The following is a 23,138-nucleotide window of genomic DNA, read 5'->3' on the forward strand; positions in this document are numbered from 1 at the left end:
ATATAATATAATATAATAGAATATAATATAATATAATATAATATAATATAATATAATATAATATAATATAATATAATATAATATAATATAATATAATATAATATAATATAATATAATACTAATATAATATAATATAATACAATACAATACAATACCATAAAATAATAAATCAGCCCTCTGAGAACATGGAGTCAGATTCTCATCTCTCCCCTCATCCTGAAAACCTCACAAACACCATAACTGTTGTTGATAGATATGGTTCTCTTGAGTGTGCTATTCATAGTTCACCAATAGTGTGAAAGAAGATTCCTAAAGGCCAATCAGGTCTCAGGTCCACCACAGTTTCTATAAAACTGCAGATTTCTAATAATAAAGTGCCTTTTCATGCCTCCTGATGATGGAGTCTCTGTATCACCTTTGGCTGTCCCAATAGCCCTTTGGTGATAACACACAGGTTTCACATCTTCTTAAGGAGAAAAGATAGTTCCCACACCTACCTCCCGTACCCCAGGGTGAGTATTCTAACCTCTGAAAGTGTTCCTTAAAAAAAGATCACCTTCAGTGATGAACAATCTCTGAAAGCCCTGCTTAAAACAATCTCTGAAAGCCCTGCCCAGATGACTGAGTGGTTGAAATAGCCATAAATTTACTTGGGCTGAGCACTGTCAAACCTTTTACAAATGTGAGTTTTAGGGACCATCAGGTTTAACTGACATTTGACAGAAAGATTTCCAATGTGCATATTTCATGCTCAAAATGGCTGGGAGGCCTCTTTACTAATGATCACATAATAATTCTTCAATACTAACACTCATATTTTTCAAAAGATGCTAAAATTATTACAGATCCTTGTCCTTGAATTGAAGAACAGACTTGTTCATGCCAAATGGTGTGTATGCATCCAAATTTTGAAAATTTGTCTTCAAACAGACTATGAACTAGTTAACAGGTTTAAACCTACTAAAATTATCCTCAGTATTATCCTTGTTATTTTAGTGATGTGCTTGCAGCCAAAATGAACAAATATAAAATGGTCCAGCAAACAAATCTACAGCCAATGTATCTTCCAGCTGTCTACCCTAGGCATGGTAATATTTGTTATCTTCAGCCATAACAATGCACAAAGAAGATAAAGTGATACTCTAGCAAAAAATGAAACTCTATCTGGTAAGGTATGGTACCTGTTAAATAATTAAGAAAAACAGAGGGATTTTTGAAAATACTTTGAATGGCAATAAAAGTATATTGAAAATAGTTGGAAGAAGTTGCTTCCTTAAATACTGGTGTTTGTTTCTCCTCTGTCAATTAAGCTGAGCTCGAGATAAATGTAAAATATACTATTGCAATAGACTAGTGACAAATTATATTGCAAAAAGGTTCCTGATGACAAAATAGCCCCCAATACACCGCTCCCCTGCCAAAAATCCATGCATAAGCTGACATGCTCAAACAAAATTTCCGCTTCTGATGAGTCTTCCATCCATTTAAAAGAAACTACTTGTATTGGTTTTCCCACCTGCATTCATTTGCATCTTACATATTTGCAATTCCTTATCACTCTGGGCAAAATTTTTCATTGCTGGCAGCTTGTACAGACAAGAGCAAAGCTTTTAATCCTCTGGATGCAATTTGATTCATTTTTGCACCACCATGCCTTAAAAAATAACTACAGATGGCACAAGATAATAGAAGTAGGCTCCTGTTTTTTCTAATTTCTTTAGTCTTTTCAAGAAGACTAATTTTCAAGGAGGGTACATTCCTGAACTGAGTTCATGTTTTCTTTTTTTTTTTTCCCATTCAGACTCATTCACTATCTTTACTTCCAGCTCAAATTCACTTTTTGTTTCAGTGTCCCTGTAGTTTATAAAAAAGCAGTTTTTCCTCTCTACATAATTTTTTGTATCAGCTGATGATGCCAAAAATGATCTAATTTTTTTTTTTAATTTGAACAGATCAGAATTAACTCAGCCCCAGACCCTGCCCGGAACGTAAAGCACTTGCGCATTTTCCCAAGTACGCCAAGTTTTATTAGGAATAAAATTCCATAGTGATAGGAAAGAATTAAAAAACCCTACAGGGAGATGGAGGAGGTGTGTATAAAGAATGCTGAAGGGGGGAAGAGGAGAGGGAAGTGCATGGGTGGCAATCTCAGCTCCACCAAGCTCAGAGAAGGGAGCGGTTGCGCGGCAACCCCAAGGCGCAGGTGCCAGTGGCTGCCCCGCCAAGGGCGCATCCCCAGCTCTGCTGGGACCTGCCTCTCCCACGGGGAGGCTCCTCCCAAACTCCCAGCCCACGAGGCACACAGCCTGTTCCAGTGGAATTCAAATCCAGATTCCAAATGGCAGTCACAGCTGCAGCAGTGAGCATCGCTTCAGCAAAGCTGGGAATTACCGCCAGCAACCCACTCCACTCAATTACAGCGGGCTAATAGCACTAAAGCAGCAGTTGCCATGGTTACCAGAAATTTAGAGGAACTCCTGGTGCTCTATTTCAAGCACAGCTCTGATAAATGGAAGGCAGCATACATTATGAAGCTTCTTTCAAATATTTGTCCACAAGACAACTCTATTCCTCTATGCATTGTGATAATTCGATTTAGCCAGTCATTAGCCATTAAAATTAGTTTAGCACAACTCTGCATTAAAGCAGCAAACCAAAAATTATTTGCTGTATTAATCACTTATCTCTGAGAGCATCTACAAATATGTACATAATTACGAACTCAAATTGCTTTATGCAAGCTGTGAAAAACTTTCACCAAGAGTATCACATCAAATAGCAAAACCCCACGTTTTTGTTTAGAAAAAAAATTGCAGCATATATTCCTTTTTTTTTTTTTTTTTTGTTTTGGTGGGGGTTTTTCTGGTGTTTTGGGGTTTGTTTTGTTTTGTTTTTTATTTTTGTTGTTGTTGTTTTTTCTTAAATACAAGATGCAATCAAGATGTTACTAAAAGTGTTTGGGGTTCAAATGTTGTTTTAGCAACATTCATGGGAGCAAGTTTTAGTTCCAACAGGGTAAGAATTTCTCAGAAGCACAACCAGGAAAAGAATTGTACTTTCTTCAAGCACTGGTAACATTTTGTCCACAGCCAAAATGACCAACAGAAGTTCAAAATACACTGGAGTAAAACAAAACAAAACAAAACAAAACAAAACATTCTGGCATAAATGAAACAAGTAGCAGCAAAACTCTGGCAAAAGAACTGAGTATTGTGATGTCTGCAATGAAGAGAGATGGGAAGGCTGATTTGGTGATCAGAATCTGATTTATTGTGGGACACAAACACTTTTATACTATTTTAGGGGGCCTGGTAATGTTTTACTACAGTGGTTGGGTTAAAATCACATAAACAAACTTAAGCCTTTTAAACATCTCTTGCTTTCAGAAGTCTGATGTAATTTTCTTTTTCCTGTAAACCTGTCTGATTGAATCTTCTTGCAATCCTCAAAGTTCTGTTTGCTATTGCCAAGGCATCCTGTTACCAAATCTCTTATGTTAACCACACCCAAAGCCCATCATCTGTCTTGTGTCCCCCAGCATTCCACCACTGTAAGAACTCCTGCACAGCTATTTTTGGATTTAGGTTTATAATTTCATTGTGTGATCATTCTTCATTTCTCCTTTTGCTATGATCACTATTTTAAGTGCTACCTGAGCTATGCTAACCAGCATATAAAAAGGTCTTTTTTGCCTGTACAAGTGCACATCATCATTAACTTGGGCTATTAGAGCAGCCTGATGTGGCATCACTGCCAGTGATATTGAACACTTCCAGAGCAGCCATTTGAGGAGGGAGATCTCAACAGGAAAACCAGAGATGAGCTCAGCATCCCAGGGCTGGCTGCTCAGGCAGTGCACACTGCTGCTGGGAACCACTCTGACACCAAAGGTGAGATGAGAAAAACAAGAATCAGAAGTAGAGAGATAAGTAAAAGAGAGCATGAAATAGGACAGCAATAAAGATTAGGTATTTAACAAGTCCTAAAATTTGGAAATTTTAGGACTTCTGTCCAAAACAATTCATTACAGGCTTTTGTGCTCTTTTTAAATGACTCATTTGAAACATCAGAACCTACAAGCAATATTCATGTTCTCTTTTACCCCTAGCAACAAAAGGAGCCATATCCATCACTAACACAAACCCAGCAGAACAGAACTGTTTCACAGGGACATGTTGGGGCAAAGGTTCATGGAATGCAGCTCTGGAGGAGCTGCCTTTTGAAAAGAAATGGAGATTACATACAAATGCCCAGCCTGAGCCTCACTACTGGAAATTACTGATTTCTCTTATATCAATTTTAAGAAAGGAAAAAAATTACAGAAGTCTGATGCATGCTACATCCAGGATTGTGTTTGCCACCATAAGACTGATGGACATTTTGGAAGGTGTACACACATGAAAAACCTTTGTCCCAAACCACATCATTCTCCTCAACTACCCAGTGCTTGATTTCTCTTCCTTTTAGTCCTCTCTGCATTCAGGGGATCTCTTGCCTGCTCTGTTTGTGCCCACTTTATCACAAACCTAATTTTGCTGTCTTCAAGGCTTCTACCACTGTCCCTTGCCAAACTGAGCCTCTGATTAATCAGTTTAGGAGCAGTGAATTGTTTGAAAGAAGTGCTTCCAAAATAGCCAAAGCCCTTCTCTGCACAGGAGACAGGAGCTCTCCTCTGCACTTTTCCAGATGACAAACTTTCAGCCAGGAAAAGGGCAAACCTGCTGCAAGCCACATGCTATAGCATGCCATTTGACAGTCTCCAAAGAATTAAAACATCTGAGCTTTAAATGCTTATTGTGCCTTCCACCCTCCCTGCCTTTGCTTTCTTTCAGTCAGTTACACTGACTGAAAAGGTTGGTTTGCATTTACTCCCAGGTTTCTTTCTATCAGACAGCCTGTGCAGGAGCCAGGCCCTTGGAAACAGCTCCTCTGCTGGGATCCTGCTGCAAACCTTTCCTGCTACGCCTCCCTCGCTCATCACATAATCAGAGAAGAACATCACCTCCCTCTCCCATGTGTGCTTCAGCACAATGGATCAGGCAACAAAAATTTACAAGCCAACAAAGCAGAATCTGAAGTGCATCCACTCCAAAGGAGTTGGGGAGGCAGTTTCAGGACCCCTCAACAACCTAAATTGTTATAATGAATTTCTGCATGAGCTTCTTTCATTCACATTTCACCCAAAACAAGCTTTTTGGGTACTGCCTGCCCTACTAAAAGTAATGATTTACAAGAGAATTATAACTAACTGAATTAGGCAACAGAATTATAACTAACACAGAACCATTATCCTCTGCCCTGCATGCAGCAAGGGCAACACTACCTTCCTCAGGGCTTCCACACTCATCAGAGCTATGTGTCAGTCTGTGATGTAGATGGGTGATGGGCTAACAGAGCACAGAAGGGTGGGGAACAGCACAGCACCCAACTTCAGCAGCACAAAATCAGGCCCTGGCAGAGACAGTACTCCACAATAAACCCTGCACTGAGTATTGCAAAAACTGAGCCCAATTCACACTTCAGGAGGCTAAAGTATCCAGGGCATCTCTTATATACTTCAAAGAGATTATTTTGGACCGTGCTGGGGACACCCTGTGCTAGCACAAATACTCACAGTGAAAAGGAACCAAATTCAAATGGGACAGGAGGCTCATGGCTGTGCAGAGGGTCAGAAACCACTCGGCAGTACCTAAAGCATGAGAAGGACTTCTGAAAGGTGAGACAACTGCCCCAGCTTGAGCCAGCTGTGCTCTGCTGGATGTTTCCAACCCACGTGATAATCTTTTTCTAGAGAGGCCAGAGTTCAGAGGCTTGGGGAGAGTGCACTGCCCTAACTTCTAAATGTGTTCTACTGCCTCCTCATGCCTCCCACTGGGCAGGGCTGGATTTTTGCTCTCTCCTCCATCTGTGCTGTGGCTCAGCAATCTCTAACTGTCCTCTTCTTTTGTCATGGCATTTAATGTTGACAGTCTCAACCCTAGAAAATGCTGCCTGTTATAATTTGGTGTTCTACACACGTGGAATGGCCTTTCTCTCTGCAGAACCTTGTAAAGACACGCTGAGCTCCCCTGCTAAGACATGTTGATGTGAATTCTCAGAGCACTGCAGGCAGAAAGGTCAAAGCTGAGTCACACCAGTATGATATACAGGAGTAATATCACAATTTTGGCAGATCACTTAATTCTCCTGCTCTCATCTGGGGCTAACAATGTGTGAATTTCCTTAGGTTTCAGTTGCAAATATTGCTGTCCTCCCAAATTCCTGTAATTCATATGAAAGGCTCTGAATACAGATGACAGACACCACTGAGCCCAGACAGAACTATGTGAGCTCTGCTCCTTTATCCACCTGTCACAAGCCTTTGCTAGGATGCCACTGCCATGCTGGCTCTTGCAGAATCACTGCTAAACCCAGCCTAATGAGCTGGGTTAGACCTGGGCTAACCAAGGTACTGTGGTACCTCTTCTACCTGTGCTCTCATGCATTTCTAGTCAGAACAGAAACACCACAACTGACTGAGCTCCAGCAAAGGTGACTGACTTGGTCTCCACGTCACTTGCTGCAGGCTCTCTTCACACCACGCTGTCCTTGGCTTTTAGGCTGTGCTGCTTGAGCCCAGTACCTGCCCAAGGATAACTCAAATACAGCTAAACAGACTTGGGAAGTGACTTCTGCACTTGGCTCAAAAACCAGGTGCTAGAAATCCCAAAAATTGATTATTACACTGGAAACACACTTTCACAGGATAGACTTTTTTCCCCCCACAACATTCATGCATGTGCTCTCACACAAATGAGAATCTGCTTGTCAGGAGCAGGAGTTCTTTTTCAGAACCCCTGTAGCTCTGCTCTCCACAGGCTGCTGTAGGTACAGCAAACAGTTTGCACACTGCCTGACAACACAGCTCATTTTCCTCAGGGTCACAACTTACTACATCCCAGAGTCTGAGTCCCTGCCTGCTCCTCAGCCTAAAGGGTGCAGGGAACCTGCCTGAGCTACCATTACTAAGCCATTATTTTGTATGCATGTGTCCCTATAGACTGTGATGTCTGTCATGTGTCTGGCAGACAGTCAGCAAAGGATCAAAACTGCACAGGAATTAGGATCATGATTCGTTTCTAACTAGAGTTTCTTCTAAAATCCTAACTTTATTTTCAGCTTCAGTAACATTCATTTTCTCCATATTTTTAATTTCTAAAACACAGAGTTATGAAAAATTATATTTAAATTATTCAGAGGAGTAATTTCAAAAGCACTTTAAGAACAGAAGCATTTCTATCACTGATGTCTAGTTAAAAAGATTTTTTTTTTCCTCCAGATCAGTTTACAATTAAAAAAATGAGACTGTCCCTACAGGCACTGCTAAACTGATTCAACCAAAACACAAATACAATTGCATGGACTTTGATTTCTCTAAAGTATTTCAGCAAATCTGCAACAAAAATATTTCTACAATGCAATATATAATAATATATAGCATAGATATTGCTCAAGTGCTGCCTGGGATGGCGTTCATATATTTTTGCTATCATCAACTTAATGTGCAGCAAAATGCACTACTGCTTCAGTTATTAAAATATTTGGTTAGAACAAGTGCATACGATCACGTTTGATTCACCAAGTACCCAGCACATTTATTTTAATGATTTCTTTTTTTAACGAGCTGCAAAAAAAGCAGTTTTCCCTCTGCCTGCTTCTCCATCTCCAGAGCTGCTGCATGTTCAAAGCATCAGATATATCACCAACGCTTCAAAAAGTGTGAGCAATAACTGTCTCTGTGAAGAGTGCTGCCCAAAGAGGCCCCAGAAGCACTGCAGGGAAGGCTGTTCCCTTCCCTGCTCCCATCCAGCTCCCCAAGCCATTGTGGAATAAGCCTGGATGTGTTCACCCTGCCTGGCACGCATGACTGCCAGCACAGACCTTGGCTCAAAGGTGTTTCACCACTAAAACTCACCGGCTTCACCTGCCAACTGTTCTGTGCTTTCAAAGAGAGCAGCTCTAATTTAGCCAGATTATCTGATAAAACTGAAAATGGGCATTAAAAGGTTCTCCTTTTAGCAGAAAAAACACACCCGCTATCTAATGTAAATTGTAGGTGAGATGAAGCTTCCAACACATGCTGAAGAAATGTTAATGAATACTTATAACAGGACTGACTTTGGGCTCAACAGGGCTTCAGAAGACAATTGAAACGTAAAGCCTTCATCTATTTGATAGAAATTACTCATTCTGGTTGTTAGCTGGACCCAGACCTAGGAGGTAAGCCTTGCAGGTGGAGAAGAGCGGGAAGGCCACAGTGTGGGCCCATGGGTGGAGAAGAGCTGGAAGGTCACAGTGTGGGCCTGTAGGTGGAAAAGAGCTGGAAAACCATAGTGTGACCCTGCAGGTGGAGAAAAGAGCTGGAAGACCACAGTGGGGGCTGCAGGTGGAGAAGAGCTGGAAGGCCACAGTGTAGGCCTGTGGGTAGAGAACAGTTGGAAAACCATAGTGTGACCCTGTAGGTGGAGAAAAGAGCTGGAAGACCATAGTGGGGGCTGTAGGTGGAAAAGAGCTGGAAGGTCACAGTGTGGCCCTATAGGTGGAAAAGAGCTGGAAAACCATAGTGTGACCCTGTAGGTGGAGAAGAGCTGGAAGGCCACAGTGGGGCCTTGTAGGCGCAAAACAGCTGGAAGGCCACAGTATGGGCCGACAGGTGGAGAAGAGGTGGTGTTGTGGTGTGGGTTCAGTTTCCATTTGTATTGTTTTCCCCGTTGGTGTTGTTCTCCCCATTTTATAATGTTCTCCCCATTTTGCATCCCTAAGCCTATGTTGATGGTTCAGCCCTGGTTTCCCCCTCTCCCTGAGTTGGTTCCCTCCTGTTCGCGGAAAGCTGCCAAGCCCTTGTCTCCACCCCCGTTCCCATAGCAACCACCCCACTTGTTACATTTTCCCCTCCTCCAGAGCCCTGTCCATCTCCCGGGGCCCTGCCCATTTCTCCAGAAACTTCTCCCTTCCTCAGAAAGTGATTGGGCAGGTGCTCCGGGCCCCTCCCTAGCTCTTATATCATTGGTTCTCGCCCGTGTCAGTTATGTCCGATTCCCCTCCTCAGTTTCCCCCATTGGTTCTTGTACCTATGTTCCACCCCCTTTATATACTGCTGTTACTCATTATTCTCTGCCTTTTCCCGCCTGGATCCCCTCGAGACAATAAATTTCTGGACTGCACCAGGCGAGTTAAGACCCTCTTTTCTCTCAAGCTTCTCCGCTTTTGCCGCTCCTCTCGACATTGCTGCCCTGTCGAAGGCGCTGCCCAGACGCCCCGGTGCATCAGGGTAGTGCCCCCCCACTGCTAGCTGCTGCTGTGCTCCGAGCTAGCCGGCGTCGCCTCCCCCCCGCTCTCAGGGGAGTAAAGTGCACTCGACGCAGCAGTGCGGCAAGGTGGAAGGCTGAAGTGTGAGCCCATAGGTGGAGAAGAGCTGGAAGGCCACCCAGTGGGGTGGAGAAGAGCTGGAAGGCCACACTGTGGGCCTGCCGGCGGAAAAGAGCTGGAAGGCCACAGTGGGGCCTTGTAGGCAGAAAAGAGCTGGAAGGCCGCAGTGGGGCCCTGTAGGTGGAGAAGAGCTGGAAGGCCACAGTGTGAGCCCACAGGTGGAGAAGAGCTGGAAGGCCACAGTGTGGCCTGCAGGTGGAAAAGAGCTGGAAGGCCACAGTGGGGCCTTGTAGGCGGAAAAGAGCTGGGAGGCCACAGTGTGGGCCTGTAGGTGGAGAAGAGCTGGAAGACCAGAGCTGGAAGGCCACAGTGTGGGCCTGTGGATAGAAACAGTTGGAAAACCATAGTGTGACCCTGTAGGTGGGGAAGAGCTGGAAGGCCACAGTGGGGCCTTGTAGGCGCAAAACAGCTGGAAGGCCACAGTGTGGGCCTGTAGGTGGAGAAGAGCTGGAAGGCCACAGTGTGGGCCGACAGGTGGAGAAGAGCTGGAAGGCTGAAGTGTGAGCCCATAGGTGGAGAAGAGCTGGAAGGCCACCCAGTGGGGTGGAGAAGAGCTGGAAGGCCACACTGTTGGCCTGCCAGCGGAAAAGAGCTGGAAGGCCACAGTGGGGCCCTGTAGGTGGAGAAGAGCTGGAAGGCCACAGTGTGGCCCAGGAGTTGGAGAAGAGCCAGAAGGCCGCAGTGCAGCCCTGCAGGGAGGGCACCCCGGGACTCACGCGCTGGGCCGCAGGTCCGGCAGGGCCCTGTCCAGCGGCAGGCGGTCGCTCAGGTAGGCGTTGTAGCCGTAGTACTGGAACTGCTTCAGGGCCAGCCGCCTGTTCTCAGGGCTCAGCTCCTGCCCCCAGTGAGCAAAGAGAGACGAGTCCGTGAATGCTTCTGCAGGGTTGTCTTCCAGTTTTGGTGGAGCTTCTACAAGAGACAAAGACAAAAAGAAACAGTAAGGATCTGCTATTTATAGAAGTGTAACTTCAGCTCCACTTGCTGCCTGTAAGTCTTCCCATGACATGCCCTCTCAAACTCTTGTGTCGGTGTAACTATTAACACATAAGGCTCAAAATTCAATAGTCAAATAAAGTTAGGTAGAAACAATTCTTTTTTATCACAACCTGACTAAGGGCCAGGACTGATAAATCTGATTGAATTAAACTTCAGAAAGAGCTTTATCAGAAAGAAATGTTATTTTGCTTTTATATACTAAGATGAAATACTTAATTTCAGTCTGGATTATCTTGCCAGGAAACGACTGAAGTTTTGAAGGGGAAAGAAAGCATCTGAACATAGTGCACAAAATGGCTGCCAAAGTTTGTGTGTCAATTAAGTTCCTTAAAACTACACATTCAGCACAGAGAAAATTCACTGTACTAGGCATCCATGTTCAAATAGCAAACTAATTTCAGCCACGCAATAACTTTATGCTCCAGTTTACCAATCCAGCCTATTTGAATTTTTAGCCCATATTTAGGTGCATGCGATGATGCTACTGGGATCATCACTCTGTAGTATTTGCTTGATTAGACAAGGTTTTCATTTCACAAGGCCACATCTCTGGCTGTTATGCCAAACAGAGAGGAGAGGGAAAGATACACCTAGAACTCAATTTGATTAGAGCCCCAGTACAATGAGATCACAGCATTCATTCTCAATGTTTAGTTGCACAGAAAGTCTCTACAAGGTGTCTTGTGAGCTCTCTGTGACTGACACATCATCTACCCAAGAGAAGCCCTTCTTTCTGTAAACACTTGACAATCCACAGCACACCAGTAAAGCAGGATCAAATGCCTCCAATTTGTCAACATAATTGATAATTTACTCCGATTTGTAACAATAAACTAGAGCCACACACACAGAGAAATCTTTTTCGGGAAGTTGTTATTTATCAGCAGTCAGATTAACAGTGACCCAACCAAATGAAGAACTCTCCTTTCTAAAGGGCTGTACTTACAAACACAGAGACTTGTGAAGATTAAAGTGAATCTTCTGAACATCTGTCAAATGTCCTCCTCAGCACCCAGAGCCACCTAAAGGCCTGAGAGCTGACTTAATCTTCACGGAAACACCCAAAGACAACAGTTTATGTACTAGCACAATATGCATCAGAATCCTGACTCCCAGAGAATGCCAGGAAGCATCCTTTGATCTCCTACTAGAAAGAACCCAAAATGCAAAAACATAAATTGAGAAGACTAGGTTATTTGATTTGCTAAAGATGTTCTCCTTTTTCTTCCTGTCATCACTGACAGGAAACTAATGGTGCTTGCTTCCTACACCATGTTCCAACCTCAGTAAACATGAAATGCTTCTTTACTTGTCAAAGCACTGTCTCCGAGCCTGAATTTGGGAATCAGCTCCAACTCTTCAAAGATGAAAGACAAACTAAACCCTCAGTCAAAGAAGGAAACTTCTCTGACAGGCCCTGCTACCACACAGAAAAATGTCTGAGAGAGGAGCTTGGCAACTCCACAAGTTGGATTAACTCAGATCATTTTAGAGGGTCCTAACTTGAAAAAGGCAGAACAGCATTTGAATACCACTTCAAAAATCACAGCAGCATGGGATGTCACACATGTCTCTGTCTTTTCATGGATGAAGAGCCATCCCAGAAACAACTACCTTCACAGACTCACACATAGATTGAATATATTGAATTTTATCTAAGGATTTTGTGAGCAAGAGTATTTCCTTAAGCGATCTGTGAATCTCTTGCTGTTTTCTGATTGAAGAAGTGCTCAGTAATCCAGGTTGTATCTCAGTTTAAGATTTTCCAGTAATGGATATCTGTGAATTTACTTTACAAGCTCTACTAAACCACTTACCAAATGCAGGAATTTTTTTTGTATGCTAAGCAAACATGGTATTTCAATACATTGCTCGACAGGAAAAAAAAAAAAAACATTAGCAGGAACTTTCAATTACAATTCCAATCCATGGAATTTCAATCCATTTCCAAGACAGAAATTCACTCTCCTCTTCCTGTTGCTCCTACAAAGTCAGAGACACCAAATCAGAAGACACCACTGAGATAATAAGGGATAGACATTTTGTTGTCTGATTGCTGCTTTGTTCTTTGATCTCTGAAGAAAGCAAATCTTTCATTTATTACCAATTAACACAATCAATTAATAACTTTGATTTAATCTCCACGAAAGCCTTTGAAACTCATTAAGAGAGACCCAAATTTTTAGCTCCATTCAGATTTCAACATTTCTTCCTAAGAAAAGTTACCTTAAACAGGTTCACAACTAAGAGAAAGGATCAAGCCAGAAGGGGTTGCAAAAAGAGTTGCAGAGGCAGATTCAGCCATGCTGTTTGTTCTCACAAGTACCTACGTTTCATTTTGGTTCTATCCCTTATTTGGCTGCAGGTCCATTCACAAAAGCAGCAGTGTTTCACATCAAAGCTCTGCCATTGTGAAAACACCCTCCAAGGAAACAGAACTGCTTCACAAAGCCTGCAGTGCAGCCTTATCTGCTGATTTCATTAAGTGGCAGTAACAAGAAGGCAGATACAGTAAGTCAGCACAACCACCCTGCCTGAGAAAACACCCCTATGTCAGCTAAAGACATCAATACCTGCACTAAAGGGTACATGCTCAGGTGGAACAGGCTGCTCACTAAAAGAACAATGAGCTGGAAATGATGCCAGAGAGTAGGAGGAAAGGCTTTGATCATGTTCTCCAGTGCCTGACCCTCTGATTTCCCAGCCCAGAGAGGAAGGAACAGGCCATGATTACAGAGGTGATGCCACAGTTCTGCCTTGCCTCACCGTGCAAGGCGGGCTCATGATGTGCATCTAAGGCTATCATTAAAGGCAAAACAAAGCTCAGCTCTCTCATGAGGCCTAATGGCCTCAAACTCTGGCTCCCACACTCAAAAGATCTATATTCCATTTCCTGCAGGCAGTAGCCTTTCAGCTTTCTATGGAAGGAAGGATCTTTTCATCCTTTCCTCTCCAGGTGCCCTTCATCTCTTAGGCAATCCATTCCCTCTTGCCAGAGGCCATTCGGTGTGACAGGTAAAAATCCCAGCCTGGCATTGGATCACAGAGCCATTACACAGTGTTTGCAAGAGGGAAAACTTCACCTAAACTTTGTCACACAGCAAGATACACAGAGGAAAACCCCACTTTTAAAATCTATTGTAATTCATGAGAACACTTTATCAGCATTCTCAAAAATCGCAGTTTGACAATTCCCGCCTTGCAAGGCTGCTCCCATGCAGGACCCTGCTATAAATCCTGCATCAGATGAGTGAGCCTCTAAATGAAAACATCCTTGTTTGCATGGTGTGATGAAACACTGACAAGCAACAGCAGAAGCAGCTCGCCAAGATGCACCACTGCTTCAGCCATGGAGAAAAGGACACTCAGAAGACAAAAATTGAAAGTTACAGTAACAGATCTTCCCTCAAAGAAGTTACTTTACTTATTCTCTCACCTCCCACAAAAAAATCACAATACTGCTGGCAAGGTGTCAACATCAATATAACTTTGTGCTAAAAAGCGAACTTCGCTGTTTTGAATATTCAAGTTAAGTTAATTCCTCTTGGCACTCTAGTCTTGTTCCCAAAGAAATGACTTCAGCAGATGTGCTCCTAGGAAAAAATGCAGTATCTAAGTGGGTTAAATCCTGCTGCTGCTGCTTACTTACAGCTTAGTAAATCATACTGAAGTCGCCAGGGCTCCTCAGAGAGACTGACAGGGCCTGTCAGACTCTGTCTGCACAGATGACAGAGCAGCAGAGCCCTAAGCTTAAGAAAAAATAAACCTGATGCAAACTCCATACAAAACACACAACCTCCCTGAGAGGATTCAGCTCCACATCCAGTCTTTGCATACCCCAGCACACTCTGTAGTTAGTGCAAACAGATCAGACAGACAGGGAATGGGGAAAAGCCCCAACAAAAGAAAGGTGATCCTCTCCTCAACAGCTGTCAAGAAATATGATACCACTATGAATAGTATACAATCAGACAAAACTTTAGGGATTAAACTGTGTATGATGCCACATAGAGAAGGAAATGCTAAAACTGTCTCAATTTTAAATTTTTTTAGAACTTGAAACACAGTTCATATGTTATTAATTTAGAGGCTACCTTTACTGCATTTTAAGCAGCCAGTACAGACACATAATGGAATAAGCTATTAGCACACTGCTAACATATATTTTCATTTGTTTCTCTTTGGAGTTTTTTCTGATAAATAATCCCATGTTTATTGAGCATATTAGGGTAGAAATTCAGTCTGGTTCTGCTGCTTAGTGTAGGTGTAGAAGAAGGGATTACAAGTGACCTCACCTGATCAATCACAGTTGTACTAATTACCAAAGAAGAACAGCCTTGCCCTGAATGGGTCACAGCTGAGACTGATAAAGGTAAGTGTGATAAAAGGGGTGGGTTGGCTGCTCAGGGAGAGCCTGGAGGAAGAAGGAATGATGTAGAGAGACACACAAGAGGAATGAAGCATGGAAGAGAGTTGCTGCTGCTTCAGAAGCTCTGCTGTGAGGTCAGGCTGGGTCTGATGGAGCTGGAGCCTGCAGTCACAGTGGAGCTTGGTAAAATCCTGTGGTCAGAGGCAGCAAGGAAATCTTGCAGTCATATTCCAGCAGGAACAGCCAGCAGCCAGGGTGTGTCAGAAACACCAACAGCAGGAGCTTGCTGCAGCCACAGTCAGGATGGCCAAGCTGTAAAGATGAATAAACCAGGGCCCCTTTCCACGTTGTTAAATGAGAGTCTGTGTCTTGGCTCATTTCTACCCCTAACGAGAAGTCTGCTGCAGCACTTGGCACCCAGCAAGGACAGGCCCTCATGTAGAGGAGGTGGGTGCTTCCTGCCCTGGCACACTCTCAGAACAGCTCCGAAAAAGTCATCACACAGAAGTCACTTAACTCCCAAGGAAGATGTCTGGAGATGACTCTCAAAATGTGCTCAGCGGTAGAGGGCAGTGTAAGAAACAGGAAAATTTGGTCTTAAGAGAAATCTGAGGGGTTTGAGACTTCTAAAGAACTTGGTAAAGAGCTCTCAGAACTGCAAACCGACGAACTACTAATTAACCAGCAAATTCCATTAGAGTGGTTATTTCCTATGGGAAAGAAAAATGAAATTTTTGTTCTGATTTTCAGTCAGTGCTCAACTATTTGATGTGGGTGCACACAAACAATCTTTTATAGGAATAAGGCCTTTATAAGGGCTCTATATTTCTTCTGTATGCACTCCATCTGGCCTATTCTGATCTGCAAACACTATAAATCCTGGGCACTGTTGATCCTACTAGATATGTTCTCACTACCAGCCTATTAAATTCCCCTTCAGCCATAACTGTGCCATGGATATGAATCAGGCCAGACAAGTCCATGCATCATTCTAGCAAAGTTAACATAAAGTTACTACAAGCCTGGACAACTTGAAAACAGAGTAAAGGTTCCTAATTTACTGGAATGGGATTATCTAATTTACTGGAATGGGATTATCTAAAGAAATATAAATTTCCAAGTACAACCCCCTTCCCCTCAGATGAAGACACAGAACTTTCTGACAGGTACCAACACTGCACTTTTAAGGCTTTCTGCATCCATTGACATCAATATTTTGTCAGGGACCAATTTTGTTTTCTCCAATGTGTAAAAGGCGGATTTTCAAAAAACACACCATGAGGATATTGAAAACCAAGGAGTATCAAGTTCCAAGTCTTCAGACTTTCTAGAACACAATTTTCAGCTTGTCCTAAGCTACACCTCTCTGCATGCCTTGTACTTGGAAACCAGATGTTAAGACATTATCAATTCATTTAAAGCAACATCTAATTTCTGAACTACACACCTCCAAGATAAAGAGTGGTCAAAATTATTATTTATTGACTATAACTTAAAGGATTACCTTTATTGACTATATATTAAAGTTTCATTAAAAGAAGCAGGTTTTTAATGGCAAAGTTATTTTTCTCTCTTCAAATAATTCTGTACTTGAGGCATTAACTTTAATCTCTAGGCAAACATACCACAATTTTTGGAATAACAGTCTAAAAATGCAATAATAATCTGCCAAAAACTGCCTGAAAATTGATTTGGTGAATTTATTCAGCTGTGATACACAAATCTCAGTATCACAAACAGCAGTGCCCTGAACCAGCAGTGGTACCCATAAAGGAAAGACAAGAATGAGATGGGCACAATTACCTCCCTAATTTTTCAGACAAGCAGAGTGACAGCCTTGTTTCAGTCAGTTCTAGTTAGGAGGAATAAACCCCCCTGCAATGCTGATGAGATCACGTTGTTAAGGAAAATGCCAAACCAATTTCAGCCAATAATCTCTGATCTGTGCAGTTCTGTGAGAATTATTGCTCTGGCCTAATATGTTCCCTGTCTTGGAGGAAAAAGACATGTTATCATCACACCTAACTGCTAATCTTTTAATTAATTGTGATAATATTTTCAAAATGCCCAGGAAATTTTGTGACAGGGAACCCCGTACCAATGAAAAGAAGGTACAAATTAAACCCCAATTTTGCAAAACCAACAGTTTTTCATTAGGTTCATTGATTACACTGAGTATTTTTTTCATGTAAGATTGGAAGACAACAGAATTTCACAGATGAGAGACCAGTTTGCATCCTGGAAACAGAGCTGTGCCAAAAATTGAGATTGCTTCTACTTGGTGCTGAGGCACAAAGCTGAATTTCTAATGACAACTTTCCTCATTTCCTTATCACCTTGAAAGAAATAAGTGGAAACAGAGGAGATCTACACATAAAGCTCAGTTTGCAAAGGCAACAGAATGAACCAGGCTCCACATTAGGGCTTGGGGTCTGAGACATTTCAAAGACCCAGCACAGGGAGTCCTCTGCAAGACAGAAGGTTCAGAATATTCCACTGATTCTAACTGCACGTGTTCCCAAATTTAGGCATCTGCTGATGGGCTTACTAAAAAAGGAAGCTCATCTGCATTTAATCAATAGCAGAGCACTTTTTTCTCGGGGATTAGCAGTGTTTGCATCAGTGCAGCTGAGAGGCTTTAAAAGCTCCGTGTGTTTTATATCATCCACCCAAATCTGTGTCACCTGGACTAAACATGAAAGGCATTCAACCATTTCAAAATGGTTTTGAAAACCATTTTGCCAGGAGCTGTCAGGCTGTGACACAGCTCATTAGTCATATACATACAGCTTTTCTTTTTACACAGAGCTGAGGAGTCACACCAAAAGCAAAGTTCACACAAGGAAACAGAATCAACTCCCTTCCACAGTCACCCAACTCAAAGCACTGAAAACAGGCTTCCTCTTTCAGTAACCACACAAACTGAGATTTTTCTCTGCTTGCCAGGCTGTACTGAGCTCCCTCAGATTAGTTCTACTTCAAAAACTTCCATTCAGTTCTTTCAGCCCTCTGAGGAATTTTGTTTGGCCACTTCTTGGCAAACACAGAAGTTTTAGAGAGCAACAGCTCCCTCACTCAAGACATCCTTTGCTTTTTTCCTAAGTGCTTCCAGCATTAGCCTGTAAGCTGCTGCACCCAGCAGCTCATTACACACCCACTTAGCTACATGGACCCCTGCTTGACAGGGCTCCTGCTTCAAAAGTACTTCTCAAACACTTGCAGGCATTACTGCACAGCAGAGCTACTTCCCACTCCCAGGAATTCTCCTAAGCTCCCCCAAGAGACAGAGATGAGTGTCAGTTTTAAAAGGAACCTGAAGAATTATGAAGAGCAGGGCTGCTTTGAAGAGCCAGCACGCTCTTCCATCAAAGCATCTTCCACTCCCAGGTGCCACTGCCTTTGTCATGCTTAAAGCACTGGATGGAGACAAATGCAGCAGCAGGGAGCAGGTGTATTTTAAAGGTTTGTAAACTACATTTCAATTAAAAATTAAAAAAAAAGTCAACTAAGCATAACCTAGCTTCTCCTTTTGGCAGAAAAAAAGAATGACAAATTAAAAGCATTCTCCCATCTCTGATACCAAGTAGATGATTTATTTGTGCTAAAGTTAAGATCAATAATACACTGAGCCTATCAAGATGTCAAGAATTCTCCTTGCAGTCAAATTAAGCTCTTTGGTTTCACAGGTATTTGGGTAAATGATGTGAGATGATACTTTAGCCTAATTTTGGAAATAGGACAGTGAGTCAAAAACATGCTGAAAGGAGACAAGGAATCATGAGGAAAAGCAGCAGGCTGTACCAACACAAGGCAAAGAGAAAGCTCTAGATGGTTTGCTATTATTCTCAGCTCACTCCCTATCCTACAATGAGGAACTTGGAGAAATATCCATTACCTGAGAGTTTTCCTCCATTGTCTTAATTTAAGAACGTCAGGAAAAATGGCTTCAAACTTTCAGCATTCTGCATTTCCTTTGCAAATTTAAAAAGCAGAATAACTTCCAAAAAATCTCTCTGAGATTGCATTAGGCAAACTGTACCTCTGCTTCAGTGATGTGAAGAATGGCAACATCTGGCTAGCTGGTTATTTCTGTTTTGTTTTTTGGGTTGTCTTGTCTGATTTTTTTAAATCATCATAGTCCAGTCAGAATTTTAATTAAAAAAAAGAAACAAGAAAACCCCAACAAAACAAGCCAAAATATATCTCAAACCCAAAATACAGCTAGATTAGAGAATAAAACAAACTTAAAGCTAGAAATATTTTTAAACAGAAATAAGAAGCAAGAAGAAAAGTGAGGAAGCCAAGAAAAACTGGACTTACTGCCAAAACAGGAAACTAAATGAAAATAATGGAAAATTTAATTTGTTATGCAAGATACAATAGGCAATTTAGTTAGTAATTTCTCATCAAAAGAGTACAGATTTCCCTGCAGATCTCCATGACTTTAGTGTGAGAAGCATTATTGAAAGGGTCAGAGATTCACAAATCAACCTCTTGCAAATGTGCTAAATCTACACAGAAGAGAAGTAGAAACATCTTCTAAGGTTTTCAATTTATTACCTCTCCTGCAACATAAACCAAAGTTATCCTTTGGTAAAATTCAGACACATCTTTCTTCTTCCTGTCCTCACCCCACACCTGATGATAAGCTTCTGGTAAACCCACAAAGCAAAAAGGATGAGAGGAAAAAAAAAGCTCCATCCCTTACTGGGCACGTATTTTGCAGTTGTGCAAGAATTTTCTTGTATTTTTTAATAACCCTGCATATCACACATCCTGAAGAGAAAATCAACTTGCTCATTTTGTCTAAGCTAAAAATCAAGGCTCTTTGTTAAGAATGGCTCCAGCCCTCACCAGGACAGCATCCCAATTTAAACCAGGTCAGAGGAGCCCTCTTGCACTGCACCCACAGGAACATCCACATCTCACTGGGTACCTCTGAGTCACTGTGTGCAGGGGTGCTGCAGTGGCATCCATGGCAAAGCTGCTGAAGTGAATGGGACAAAGGAATTCCTACTGATTTCTGCCAGGTAAAAATCTAGGAGAACATTTTTAATACTCTACTAGAGGTAAAATTCTCGTCTAAGCTAAATTAAAATGGACAGGAGCAGAGGTTGCTTTGTTTTTAAAAGCTGCAGAAGGATACCACGGTTACATTTCATGTGCATTAAACAGAGGAGAGCTCTTAGGAGATAGCTCACATACACATAATCCCAGAGATGTGTGTACTAATCCTAGCTGCTCTGAACTGGAACAGAATTATCCAAGAGTGTCAACAAACATCAGCAAAACATCAGCCTTAAAAAAAGGTTATTTAAAACAGATTTTCACCAGTTTTGTAGACTATCTTTAGTAAGCAATCAGGGACTTTATTATTTATCATCATTACTTGTAGTAAAGACTATTTAGGATGGATACCAGAAGAATATATTCTGATAAAACAGCTGAGAATTGTGAGATATTCAATTTTGAGTTTATACAGTGCTTTTAGGAATTGTTAAGCAGGATACCAGATTTCATTAATCCCGAGGTCATGTCCAAAATGAGCAGTGGGTTTTTCATTTGCTCCACCTGCCCTGCAGGTGTTTGAAATCCACAGGGCTTGCAAATTAATTACTGATCAGTCATTGGGGTGGGATGGGCTAATCAAACTCTATTTGAAAAAGAAAAGAATGAAAAATTCATTTTACCGTAAGAGTCAGGATATTAACTGCACAGTAGCAGTGAAGGAAGAAGTTCTAGAAGCAGCCAGCTCTGAACAGAAGACTAAGGAGGAGCTGATGTCCCTCTGAAATAACTGTTCATTAATAAAACCAGTGATTTTCTATATTCAAAGTGCAAGTAATTCTCTCTAACAGTAAATGAAGTTTCTTAGCAGTTTGTTTCCAATTAATCTTTGCTCCTGGAGAAAAGGTGCCCTTTAATCCTTTGACACTTAAACACAGCTGGCAGTCAAGTAAAGGTAACAGCAGCAAAGGCTCCAGAAATTTTGTAAACAAATCCTAGCTTGAGGCAATGTCAGAGAATTAAATGTTTTACCTGGAAAATGGAATATGGAATATTTTCGTCCAATAAAAAGAAATAATTATGAGATTAATTGAAGGAAATTAGAAAGCAGGAGGGGATTTCTCTGGCAGGAGAACTAAGGCTCATTGCCTTAGTCCTAACAAACAACTCCCAACCTAAGCCAGAAGATATTTCCCAACCCCCCCTAGTGCTCCTTCATGTCCCTGGTGAAGAGGATTTGGTAAGCCCGCTGAGGAGGCACAGCTTCTTCCAAGAGCAGAGCCACAATTTGCCTGGAATTTTGTAATGCCTCTACTTCCCTGTCCTCCTGACTAAATTGCACCTACTCAATCTCCTTCCCTGTTTAGCCAAGGGTCATGGTGTGAAAGAGGTCAGCAGGTACACAGGAGCTGGAGAGTTAACTCCCAAGTTGCTTCTTGCATGTTAAGCCCACTTACCAGAAAAATATATAATTTGCATATTAAGAGCTTAACGCTCCCAGCAAGCTTTGGCTGGGCTACCCAGGGCCAAAAAGCTTGCCAATGCTTATTGAAACACTCCTGAAAGGAACAGACTGATACCAAGGGAACTCCTACACTAGTTGGGCTCCATCCTAGTTTTGGAAGAGCAGCCTGCTAAAAGGTTCAGCAGAGCAGTGCTCCTGACTGTTATCAGCATCTCTGCCAATGTAGGAGTCTAAAAAGCACAAGCAAGGAAAGAAACACTGATGAGATCTTGCTCATCCATTCTGATTTACATGAGAGTAGGCTGATCAGGATCAGAGCACTGAGCAGAATCTTATATGGTTTCTTCTCCATAAATGTTGTTACAGAAAGTTCTGTCCCTTCAGACATTTGCATTGATAACACTTCTTTGTTAATGCCCTTTCCTGCCAAAGACCTAGCAAGCTGTGAAGGAAGAGCTGTCTGTTTTTCCATCACCACTTTTTTGGCTTCATTTCCCACCAGGTTCTCCAGTTCTCCAATACTCCAAGAAGTGGAACCACAGATACCAGATTTCCACTCACTGAGGTCCTCAGCATCACCTAGAGTCGGTGGAAGATTTGTCATTGGTATTTTCCTGTGTACTCTCCAGTTTAATTTTACACAATCTTCATCAGCCAAACTGTCCCCAGCCAGCAGCACATCCTCTGGCCTCCCGTGGAGGGTGATGGTTGAACTGGGAACTTGGACTAAGACTCAGGCTACTTTTCTCCTCTTGCTGCTCACAGTGGTAAAGGAAAAAAGAGGATTTCGTTTTCTTCCTAAAATAATTCCTTGATTATCTCTGCACAGCTGAGCTCTCACAGAACAGCCAGAACGTTTTCCCCATGGATCTCATTTTGCCATTGTAAAGCAGGAATAGCAACACATCCCCTGCCTTGCAGGAGTATTAAAACAAAGCTACACTTCAGAGCTGCTCAGTTCCAGCCATCACAGAAATGCTTACAAAACCAATAAAAATCTTCTTTCTTCTCATCAGCAGAGACATTAAGATCAGCCAGTTTTCCCAAATTCCTCTGCATCAGCAGACAGGCTGCCCCAGCCCCAGTGGCTCGCTGTCCCACAGGAAGTTAATCCTGACAATGCAGGTTCTGCTGTTTCCAAACCACCGGGCTCCAACACTCCCTGCATTGCAAGGAGCAGATGTTGATGTTACAATTCCATTTCCTTAACTAGCATCAGAGGATTGGGTTTGTGTGTAAGGAGATTTACTAGATTTTTCCAACCTGTTAAGAGTGTGGCTTTTGAGGAATATTAGATATTTCAGTAGCACCATTTTCCCTGCAAGGAGTTATGTGGACTCAGATACTCATTGTGGTACAGCCTGGTAAAACTTTGGTTCTGTGAACAGCAATTGTTACCAAGAGGATTTCCATTCCCAACTGACCTAATCATACAGCAGGTCAGAATATACTGCAGGCAAATAATTTTGTTCAGGCAAAATTCCTCCTCTAAACTGTATCTTTTAGCCCTAACAACATGTGCACTTCTTTGCTTAATTACACAGCCTGCTTCACCCCTCTCTTTTCCCACTCCTATTTTTGTTTTTTCTTGCTCAGAGGTATGCAAACCATCTGTGCAGTTAACATGGTCTAATGACTCTCTGCAAATCTGTTCCCTGAAAGTGATTCTACCAAAGCTGGGAGACCAAACAGTAAATAGTGCCAGCTACTAAGTGTTATGATTTATTCTTATGATGCTAGAGCATTCTAAACTTCTCTGAAGTGTTCCTGAAAACATACTTAAATTTTTATTCTCATAGCATTTTCACAGTGTAGAAACATACACTTATTTTA

General features: G+C 42.1%; 1 protein-coding gene across 4 annotated transcripts in view; it reads right to left on the reverse strand.

Annotated features, from left to right (window-relative positions):
• The window catches only part of GALNT18 (polypeptide N-acetylgalactosaminyltransferase 18), a 225,191-nt gene that overhangs the window by 116,098 nt on the left and 85,955 nt on the right, over window positions 1-23,138 (reverse strand). For all 4 annotated transcript variants that reach the window (XM_030240725.2, XM_050974795.1, XM_050974796.1 and 1 more), the window contains exon 3: window positions 10,185-10,377. In XM_030240725.2, coding sequence (XP_030096585.1) covers window positions 10,185-10,377 — 193 coding nt within the window. The remainder of the gene's footprint in view (window positions 1-10,184; window positions 10,378-23,138) is intronic.

This window comes from Serinus canaria, chromosome 5 (genome assembly GCF_022539315.1).
Source record: "Serinus canaria isolate serCan28SL12 chromosome 5, serCan2020, whole genome shotgun sequence".
In the NCBI taxonomy this organism is placed as follows: domain Eukaryota; kingdom Metazoa; phylum Chordata; class Aves; order Passeriformes; family Fringillidae; genus Serinus; species Serinus canaria.